General features: G+C 34.5%; 1 protein-coding gene across 5 annotated transcripts in view; it reads left to right on the forward strand.

Annotated features, from left to right (window-relative positions):
- Positions 1-4604, forward strand: part of LOC108728962 (facilitated trehalose transporter Tret1) — a 21524-nt gene extending 16920 nt beyond the window's left edge. For all 5 annotated transcript variants that reach the window (XM_018457818.1, XM_018457816.1, XM_018457815.1 and 2 more), the window contains 3 exons: positions 1767-2180; positions 2522-3096; positions 4177-4604. In XM_018457818.1, coding sequence (XP_018313320.1) covers positions 1767-2180; positions 2522-3096; positions 4177-4503 — 1316 coding nt within the window. In that variant the 3' untranslated portion in view covers positions 4504-4604. The remainder of the gene's footprint in view (positions 1-1766; positions 2181-2521; positions 3097-4176) is intronic.
- The last annotated feature ends 7309 nt before the right edge of the window (positions 4605-11913 follow it).

The raw sequence follows: 11913 nt of genomic DNA on the forward strand, positions 1-11913 counted from the left end.
ATAAATTTTGCACTTTTTGAATGTGGTAGGGATAGCGATTATCTCCTTTTACAGTTCGCCAAATTGTTTGTGGTGACACTCCCAATACAGCCGACGCATTCCGAACGCTGGTCTCAGGATGATTGTCAAAATGTTGTAAAATACGATTCCCTGCCTGCAAATCTCTTCGTAACGCTGCTTGAAATCGGTTGTTTTCTTGTCGAATTGAAAATGTTCCAGTCTCTCGCAATCTATTAAATGTCAACATAAACACTCTTCGGTTTGGCACTCTTCTGTTTGGAAATCGTCGTGCATATTCTCGCACCGCCTTTAAAGCATTACCGTTGCAGAAACCGTATACAAAAACCATATCAGCATATTCACTATTAGAATACGTACGCGGCATATTGCAAAAGACAAAATTCATCTACTGTTAAAGGCTTTCAAAGAGCGACTGACAAATTCATAACAGAAAGTGGAAAATGTAATCAAATATGTCGGTGCTAGATATGGCAAGAAATGTAAACATTTTTTTTCGATTTCTCTGAAACGGAGCAAAAACGAGCATATGTCTATAGGACTTTTTTTCTTAGTTTTTTACTCCTCTACACGCTCCCGAAGTTTTGCCATTTAATTTGGAAACACCCTGTATAGCACGCTAAGAAAATGCAACATAGAATTATTTAAAAAAATTTTGTTTTAAAATATTTTTTTCTATCAGTCAAGGAAAGAGATTCCCTTTCGCTTTTTTCTTATAAAACTCTCTCATTGTAATATTTAAGTTTATATCAATTATAAAAAAAAAATATATACATCGAAGGGGCATTAAGAGTCAGCGCTGAAAATCAATTGCGCAGAACTTACAGAAATTACGTGAAAATTTTATAGAACGATTATTACCGACTAATGCCCGTATTCATAATCAGGCCTTATATTTAAGGCTTCCTTAAATTTATCTTCAGATACTCTACGAATTATTTCATTGGCATCTAAAGATAAATTTAAGGAAGCCTTAAGTACAAGGTCTAACTATGAATACGGATATAAATCTCAAAACAACATGACTGTTTTTTTATTCTTTAATTTAATTTTTCTTTGATTTTAATTTTAATTTGTGACGGCTATTGATCGATTCTCATTAATTTCGACGATATATATATATATATATATATATACACTTTACGATGTGTGGTTGCGGCAGCTATGTGCTTGAGACTGACGATCCTACTCAGCTATGCACCTGTTTGGTACAACATTTAAGATGTTGATGATGGAGATTCTCACTGCATCGCAGCTGTAATCACGTGATGGTGAATGCGTTTCCACGACATTATTGTTTTATTAATTTCGAGCTGAAGATGACTCAAAATGGAGCCGAAATGCTCTAAAAAATTTTCGCGTTATTTCTGTAAGTTTTGCGCAATTGAATTTCAGCGATGACTCCCCTTCGATGTATATATTTTTTTATTATTAAGTAAAGGAGTCTCTATTAATTGATTTATTGTATTTTTATATCAATTAAATTTTATTATAAATTTATTATATCAATTAAATTTTCCAATAAAAGTTGTAATATTAGTTCGTCATATTATAAATTATTCAACATTTAAATTATTAATTTCAATTATCATTTTACTATATACATTTACAGTTTAACTGAATAATTTAACTGGATTTCATATAATAATCTTATTTAATGTATCCGTATCAAAATAATTATCATTTCTCTCTCTCTCTCTCTCTCTCTCTTTCTGCAATGTTTTTATTGTTAACATATCCTTTTCCAGGCAGCCTGAACTTATTTCTTGTGCCAATCGGCTGCTTAGCGAGCGGACCGGTGTCGCAGTATTTGGGAAGAAAACGAACAATGATGCTGGCAAATATACCGTTCGTTGTAGCTTGGCTGATATTTTACTACTCCACCAATCCCGGAATGTTGCTTGCGGCGCTCGCGATGACGGGCCTGACAGGAGGCCTTCTCGAAGGTCCAGTTATAACTTATGTCGCCGAGGTGACGCAACCCTATCTGCGAGGGATGCTCTCTGCGACTTCCTCGATGTCGGTGATCCTGGGTATCTTCACACAAATGTTGAGCGGCAGTTTGGTCCATTGGAGAACGGTGGCGATGATCAATCTGATTTATCCGATTCTTTGTTTTCTCGCTTTATGCTTGGTGCCCGAAAGTCCACACTGGCTCGCCGGTAGGTCATCAATCAAATTATTTATTATTTTTATTCACAAATTTATCAAATTTTTATTATTAGCTTATTTTTGTTCTTAAATTATTTGTTACTTATTTATAAAAAAACATTAGCCAATTATTATTTATATTTCTTCCCAACTATAAGAATTATAAAACGAGCAATTATAATTAAATATTTATCGTCACTTTCTATTGTTTTAAATAAAAACTTTTTCCACCATTTTTTTGGAGGAAATAAATATTGTAAATATATGTGTAGCCTAATCTTGTATAAAAATATTTTTAAGAATTAGAGTTTTAAGTTTTAAATGATAGGTACAGAAAATCGGTTTTTTCTAGTTAAGGGTCGTCTCAAGGAATCAGAACATGCTCTCTGCTGGTTACGGGGTTGGGTAAACCCATCTTACGTGCATAATGAATTTGGAGCGCTTTGCGAGGCGATTCAAAAGCCCGATAATACCGGCTCTGAAAAAGAAAAAATTTGGCAAGCCTACACGGATCGAACTTTCTACCAGCCTTTCTTTTTGGTCAGCGCGGCATTCTTTATCAGTAACTTCGGCGGCTGCACGACCCTGCAGACCTTCGCCGTTATAATATTCGCGAAATTGAACGCGCCGATCGACAAATACACTGCCACGGTATTCCTGGGCGTAGCCCAGTTAATAGGCATCACAATCTGCGTATTGACGATCCACCTTATGGGAAAACGCAAGCTGTCCTTCCTTTCGGTCGGCGGTACCGGATTATGCTTCCTCACTACCGCTATCTATGGTTATTTGAACGATGCAGATTACTTGGACGGGGTCAAATACAGCTGGATACCTACTACCTTCATGATAAGCGGTGCTTTTATGTCAAACATTTGCATCAGGACGCTGCCTTGGATTCTCGCTGGAGAGGTGTTCCCCGTAAAAGTGAGTGTATTTTACATTATTATTTATATTTTTCTTTTAATATTTTCAAGTTTTAATCTCTGAGGTTGTTTAAATTCCGTTTACATTTAATTGTCAAACTACTTCTCTTTTATTAGATCAAAAAAGGTCTGAATCACACTTCGGTTTTCACATACTTTATTCAGAAGCAACGACAATTATTCCTCAAAATACAGATCATCATGTTTAATAACCATTCGCCAATCTGCTAACTGCCGGATTTGATCTCGGTACCTCCTTAGATGAGCTTTAACTTTTTTGACAGTCGTCCTAGCAAGAAGTTTTTTATTGAACAAAACAAACCATAATCAAACGATGCAAGATATAACTACACACAGTATGATGAACACATGATATAAATACTATATCATGGTATAGGATTGATATCATCTAAACGAATAGTATCTAGAATGAATCCGGCACCTAGACTGTTGGCGAATTGGTTATTCAACATGGTCTTTATTTTAAAGAATATCTGTCGTTGTTTCTGAAATATTTGTATATGAAAACCATTTTGCATGTAAAAATCGAAGGACGATTCATAATTTTTTTGACAAATTAATATCAATCTAATAAGATCAATCGATCTTTCTAAATCATGAAGATTGAATTATTATTAAAACGCTTATGAACATATATATTTTTCTTGATCTCACAAGGGAACGATACGAAGTGTTAAATTCTGATTTTAATGAAACTTTGTATACATATAGGTTACGTAAAAAGATAAATTTAGAAAATATTAGTTGTGGCGAAAAAACGGTTAAATATTTTTAAAAAACCGAAAAAAAAATTTTTTAATTAAAAAAATGTTTATTAAAAATATTATTGACGTAAATGACTAGAAGTAATTTTGTTGTAAACCTTTTGTATAAAACATTTTTTATATTTCAAATAATTTTCGAGGAAAAAACTGAAAACTTTACCACATAAGGAGTGATCAAATCGCTTTTTCACTGCAATGAACATTTTCTAAATTCATCTTTTTATATAATTTCATTAAAATCAGAATTTATCACTTCGTGTGGTTTCCTTGTCAAATGATTCCGAATTCGTCATCAGGTACGCAGCAGCGCAACCGGCGCGGCTGGTATGATTGCCTATATCATGGCGTCGATCGCGAATAAAACCTTCCTCTACATGGAGAACAGCATGTCGCTGCCCGGGACGATTTTCTTCTACTCTATGATTAATCTTGTTGGTTTGTGTCTACTATACATGATATTACCCGAGACCGAGGGTAGAACTTTACAAGAAATCGAGGAGCATTACGCCGGTATACAGAACTTGAAGGATCGACCGAGGAAGGATCAAAAGGCCACCAAGGAAAAATGGGCAATCGAGAATCCAGCAATCGTACACGATGAGAGTACCGAAAGTAAATTGTAGGTCTAAAACCGGCTAGCAACTCTTTCGCGAATTAAACTACATTATTAACTATATTATTGCATTTTGAACTCTTTTCACGATAAAATTATTTCGAAAAAAATAGATTCCGCAAAAAACGTTATGGTTATCAAAACAAAAATTATTATATTTTTCGTCCATCAATATAATTTGGTTGTGATAACTATAGTACGGTTGTGGTATAACTATAGTATGGTTGTGATAACCGCAAAGTGGGAAGATATCTTAACAGTTTATGGTCCGGTTGTTTATTATCTGGTTAACTTATGGTTTGGCTTATGATGATGTCATGGATGAAGTCCATTGGGTGAAACATCAGATTAAACTTAACTACAAGTGAACCAGATAATGAAAAATTGGGCCTACAGCTCAACCATACTATAGTTCTTACAACCAAATCGTATTGATGGGCGAAAAATATTATTTTCAATTATGGCAATCATAATATTTTTTTCGTATATTATTGTATTTGTTATATTATACTTTAAATTATGCAGAAAGGGAATTTTTTTCTACATACGCAATTTCTTTCTACGTACATCTATGATGCTTGTACAAAACGCAAATATATACATATTTTTTTAATAGGGACTATATATATATATATAATTGCGGATAATATTTAAATTTGGATAATATACGTATGTATAATTCCGGTTATAACATGGACTTAAGTATATAATTGTGCGGTTTACTTTGCTACTTAATGCAAATTACAAGTCGGACGAGAAGAAGTTGCTTCGTGAATAGATGAATAGATGAACATCTGCAATAAGGAGAAGTAAGATCGCAAATAGTAAATCAAACGATTCTTTCGAGGAAAATTTCCGGGAAAAGATTAAAAAAGCAATATGTTGAAGAATGTTAGGAAATAGTATTTTTATTTATTATTTTATATTATTTAAAAGAAAGACGCAGTTGCCAAAGTGTTTTTGATATTACTGCTGATATTATTGCTGATATTATTGATATTATTGCTAATCTTTAGAAATGCAGAAATTGATTTTTCTATTCTAAATTGAACTCGGTAGTTCCCAAAATATTATCATATTTACCATATTTCTCACATTTGCCATATACTAAATTAATTAATTAAATGAAAAAGAAAATAAATTTCTAAAGATTAGCAGAATACTTGACAGACTTATTTTGTTGACTTTTAAGATTCATTTCTTCATTATTGCTTAGGAAAGCTTTTACATTTTATGAAGACTCTTGCATTCTTTTATTGCGATTAAATATATTGACATAGAGGTTTATAAAAAAATCGAAGAAATAACAAGAACCAAATAGAAATAAGCCTTATTAACGCTATTGCGTTTCATATCATTCTTCTCTGTGATGAATTGACAACTTATACTAAATGTAGAATATATAATATATATTAGTAACGTAAAATTATATTATATTTTCATAATACACATTATATTTTCATAAGTAAACTTGAATATCGCTAACAAAATATCGCTAACTTTTACATTCTTGATAAAAAATTTTTATTAGATAGATGTGTATATATTAGACTTTATACACTACTCAACAAAATTAAAGGATCACTTGTTCCATCTTATAAAAATAGGCAAATTTCAAGATAGAATAACTTCGTCAAAAGTCATCGTATCGAGATGTTTAAAAAAATTACTTTAAAGCTTGAAATCTCTACTTTTCAGATCAGTACTTAAAAAAACGATCTTGTTGATATTTTGTGAAGTTACATAAACATATATGAAAACGCATCAGATATCAAAATTTTTTACGAAATTTGTCGGCGCGAATTAAAAATTTAACCATTATTATACAATTTTTTTTACTGAATGATTTGAAGTGAATAGTACATTTTCCAGTCTTTTCTCTAAAAATTTTTGAAAATTTCTAAAAATTTTTAGAGAAAAGACTAGAAAATGTACTATTAATTTCAAATCACTCAGTAAAAAAAATTGTACTAATGGTTAAAAACCATTTTAAAGAAAGTGTTAAACTTAATTTACAATTAAAGAAATTCGTTATGGCTTTAAAATGCTTTTTTGAATATCACTTTGCGACCATTCTTCGCGGAGATATGTGAAATTTGAATTTAGTCTTTTTTAACACTGATTTTAAATAACTTCAATTTTGTTGAGAAGCAGCAGGCAAATTTCAAGATAGAATAACTTCGTCAAAAATCATCGTATCGAGATGTTTAAAAAAACATTTTAAAGCTTGAAATCTCTATTGTTTAGATCGGTATTTTAGAATATCGTCTTACTGATGAAGTTACACAAACATAAATGAAAACGCATCAGATCACAAAATTTTTTATGAAATTTACGAAATTTTACGGCACGAATTAAATATTGTTCACAAATACGGTTTACAGCTTTCGAAAGAGTAAATCTTTACTTTTAATTTGCTTTTTTATTGATCTCTGTACGATTTTTTTTCATTGAGTTATTCAACATCGAAGCAAAAAGGGTCGTTTTTGCTTCAACGTTGAATAACCCGATGAAAAAAAATCGTACGAAGCTTCATAAAAAAACAAATTGAAGGTAAAGATTTACTTTTTCGAAAGCTACAAACCGCATTTGTGCGCAATTTTTAATTCGTGCCGACACTTCGCAAATTTTGTAAAAAATTTTGATATCTGATGCGTCTTCATTTATGTTTATTTGACTTCACAATATCAACAAAATCGTTTTTTTAAGTATCGATCTAAAAAGTAAAGGCTTCAATCTTTAAAATGCTTTTTTAAACATCTCGATACGATAATTTTTGACGAAGTTATTCTATCTTGAAATTTGCCTATTTTTATAGGATGGAACAAGTGATCCTTTAATTTTGTTGAATAGCATATTTTACAAATCGGTTCCTTTATATTGTAAAATATAATAAAGAATCTATATATAATGTACGTAATATAAATTATTATTTTTCGACAAACTAAATAAAGGGAATTTGATATACTGATATAGTTGAAATCATTTATTGTTCATAATTATGCAACTAAAATTATCCGCATACAGTAAGTATAAATTATATTTTTTTTAAATTAAGGAATATAAAGAGATTTAGCTTTCATCTTCTTTCTTTTATCTTCTTTCGTCTATATACATATGAAACACATGTCTAATTCTTTTTATTTTTTTCAAATTAAGTTGTGTCTTGTTTTCATTTTTACAAATTCGCGATATTGCCTTATCGCTTACACTATGTACATATGTTAATATGGATGTGTGAATGGAATGTCCACAATATATTGAGCTCGGGTACTTGAGTTTACTAACAATAAGCCCAAATAGCTGTGCGGATCAATTATCCCTGCGGGAACATAAATTAATCGAGAATTCCACGATAATGCGATCATTTATTGATTGAAGCATTGCATCAATTTAAATCAATATTGACAATGATGAAAAGATTTACTAGCCGACAGGAACAGAGGAGAGCTCGTGGTTCTTCAGTTTTACTGTAGATGGAACATGTAGTCTTTCGTATTTAAGAGATACATTGATTATGAATTTCACACTAAATATATAAAAGAAAAAAAGAGAGAGAAAAGAAAGATAAATTTTCACAAATTAACATTTCACAAATTCACATTTAAATTGATTAATTTTTTTTTCTTCAGAAAAAAGAAAGAAAATTTTACTGGATTAAAATTTTTGGTACACAATAAATTTTTTAAAAATTATCAAATTTAATCAAAAGATCTGTCAATCACTTGTTTCATTTTTTTCTTTTTCCTTAATGATAATGAAATTTTTTAATTACATATATAAAAAGAAAGATACAAATTTAATCTCTCCCAGATTAAAAATATAAAAGAATTACTTCGAATCGATGTTTGCCAATGTTATACAAGGAATAAAAGATTTTAAGCTTTTAATCAGAAAAAGTCTTTATGTATAAAATCCTAATTAAAATATTTTTCTATCGGAAAGGAAATATCTGATGAGACCGATAATAATCATCGTTACCGCAATCGATTTACGAATCTCGCAGGATCGAACTGGATTGGAGAAAATCACGGAAAGTCATTCGAAGCGAGATATCCGCGGGGCATCCCCCGGATCAACAAGTGTTCTCTCTCTCCCCCGGCGAACGTGTGTGCTTCTATTCACGATTATATTGATGTCAGTCGGGGTTGCTGGTAGCGCAGGCGCGGATCTACCCCCGGATCTGGTCGACGACGGGCGGGGGTCGTACGAAATGGTCGATATTTTAGCTATAGCAAAGCGGGTGGTCTACGGTGCGCGAGACGCTTCAACGAGATCGGTCAGTCCAGTCTCCTTACATTCGCTGTTACGAAATAAACTCCCCCTGTCGTGTGCCGTGCTGGTCAGTGCGAGACATCGCGAGAGAACGCGTTGTTGCAACGAGAGGGAATATCCCCCGTCTGCGCTTGGCCGCCCGTTATCCCCCTCCTCGCGCGAACCCCCCTCGTGCGTTAAATATTAATCGATCGGCAGCCGAGCGCAGCGCAGCGCGTGGTGCATCCCGTCCGTCGTCGCATCTCTCGTCGCAGCCGACAACCGACGGCGAATCCGTGTGGGATTTCCCACGTCGACGATCACAGCCGAGGAGCGATCCGTCGTCCGCGAAGGGAGACAGCTTCCTTCCCCATCCCCAGGGAGTGACTCTTCCAGGTGACACCTCGGAGCACTTCCGCGAGAATTCGTTCGCGATCGTTAAAAGATTCAGGAACTCGCGAAAGAGGTTTTCCTCGCGAAAGTAAACGCGTCGATAGCTTGCTTATTGATTTCCTACCATATCTCTCTCTCTCTCTCTCTCTCTCTTTCTTTCTTGTTCTTGCTCTCTCTTTCTCTTACTCTCTTGATCTCTCATGGCCCCTGCCTATCTCTCATTTCGATATTCCCACTTTCTGAATATGTTTCGTCTTGTGTATTCTCCATTCTTCTTTCTTTCTTCTAGTTTTATATAAAATGCATACTTATGCAAAAAGTACACAGATTGGAACGAATTTGCCTATTTCATGTATGCTACCTTCTCTTTTTCTTTTCTCTATTTTTTAAATCTAAATTTCTCATATGTTATCCCACAACTTGTCGAAAGCTTGACCCAATACACATGGCGACGATAAAGCCTCCTCTCCCTCGGTCTCTTTTCCTGCCAGTCGTAAAACTGCGGGCATGATCGCCTGGCCTTTCATTCACTCGAGCTCACTTTCTGCGTTTCATGCGACGCCGTAGAGTCGTCGTGACGTAGACGACCACGCTCTGGCCTCGTCCGATCAATTCCTCATTCGACCATTTATCCGTTTCACGACATCCTCTTCCGTATTATTCCTCGGTACTAAGATTTCGCAGAGGATTGCCCTGTGCCATGAATACCTTCATTCGACTTTTTCATTAATCATTGAAGCTAATGAGAAGAGGCGAGATAAAAGAATAGGCCGATAAGTTAGCTCACTGTCATCCAACACCCAGCTGAGTATCGGCTTCCATCATCGGATGCGAGAACTGACGGATTGATTTTTTTTTAGATCTTCCCCGAATAGAAAGAATGATCATTAATCTTTTCGAAACTCCTGGTACATAAGAATACCATAATTAGTTTACGAATTAACCAGCTCATGTTCATAAATTTAAAGTGAAATGACATATTATTGTAGAAATCAATCAAAACATGGCATGATATTCCGTCGCACATTACGTAAAATATTTTATTTTTTGTACAAAATTAAAAATTAAAAAAAAATTTTTTTTAAATTAGTTTTACATTTCTCAATTAGATCACCTTCCATTTTTTAATCATTTTATAGTTATCGGGCTTTATTAGGTTGTTAATACAATGAAAGAGTCAATTTTAATAATCTTACAAGATGGAAAGCCATCGTGTGACATTAGTCAGCTGAACGTTTCAAAGGGATTAATTGCATGTCCTCGACGTAGGCGCGCCGGGCGGCTGTTCAAAGACTCTGCTCCTTTACGCCGACGCGCGTGCCTCTGACGGTTCTGACGTAAACGGAGGCTCCATCTTCCGTCGCCGTTCATTCTACGGATGCACTGAAATCGAAACTACGTAACTACGAACGGGCGGTGCGAGAGCATGGAAAGCGTGGGCGGGCAACCGGGTATGACAATCGATTTGCCTCCAAAAATATTTGCCCCCTCGCTGGCTCCGCCGTCGGAAATCAATGGAATCGAGCGTGGCCGCGGATCGGACGACACATCCATCAGAAGACGATAATTGTAATCTGACCCGCCTCGAACCGAGTTGTTACGAGTTAAACGAGACCGAAGAATTAAAACCAGAATAATTCTCTTTCCTTTTATCCTCGAATCTGCATGGAACACGAAAAAAATGTTTTATTAATTGTAAGATATTAAAAAATTTAATTATAGATACAAATAAGAAAATAATCTGTTAGACTATCAAAATAATTATGTAAGACGCTCAAGTTGATTGCTAGAATGTCAAAATTTTTTGTAGCATTATTCATTATGCTTGAGTTTCTTACATAATTACTTTGATGGCTCAACAAAATTATTTTCAAATCTGTATCTAATTAAATTTTTAGATACTTAAGCAAAATTGTTCTTTCCATATGACTTTATAAATTCTAATTTCGGATCCTATTATGTCGACTCTATCACACTAATTTGACATATTGTTGCACCTCACGAAGTTATTCTCGTTGGATTTAATAATACGGATATCTTTGTAATCTTTGCGGATATTAAGGCACACATTTCAATAGGCCTTTAAAACGAAAGTTCCCGGCAAAATCAGAAATTCAATTAACCAATATGTAAAGAAACAGGATATCGAATAAAGTTCTCGATCAGCGAAACGTATTGCTAGCAACCGCGATGTAAACTGATAATGAAACTGAAATTGTAATTTCGTGCGAAAACGAAGTTGCCAAGAAGAAATGGACTTGTCCCGCCGTCGTCGTCGTACCATCGATTTCCGTAACTACTTGACCTCCGTAGAACGCGCGTCGCCTCAATCATCATCTGTCCACCGAGACACGCTCAATTACTTTCCACCATCCGTCACGGAAATCGTCGTAACATTGTACAACAATGCTCGCAGGTGGTGACATACCTGCACTTTTCTTTTTTTTACGAGAACCGACCGTTGTTAACGTTGACATGACATACGGCGCCGATATCGTTATCGCACACGGAAAACCTTGTCCTACTTTTTCTTTAACCGTGCCATCTAATACGTGTGCAAGCGTATGTGTGAGTGCGTGACGCAATCTTCCGGATGAGATTTTATCCTCTCCCTTTTACGCCTCGCGAAATAATTATATGCAGTGCTCCCTGTGTAATTGTCGCGGTCATTTTGTCTTGATTGCATTCGTTTAACGCATATTAACTCCGAGCAGTGATACATGAGCCACATGAGCCTCTGAATACGTGCTAAAAGAATTCGCGAGTTTAATCT

Source organism: Mycetomoellerius zeteki, unplaced genomic scaffold (assembly GCF_001594055.1).
Source record: "Mycetomoellerius zeteki isolate Tzet28-1 unplaced genomic scaffold, Tzet1.0 scaffold68, whole genome shotgun sequence".
In the NCBI taxonomy this organism is placed as follows: Eukaryota; Metazoa; Arthropoda; class Insecta; order Hymenoptera; family Formicidae; genus Mycetomoellerius; species Mycetomoellerius zeteki.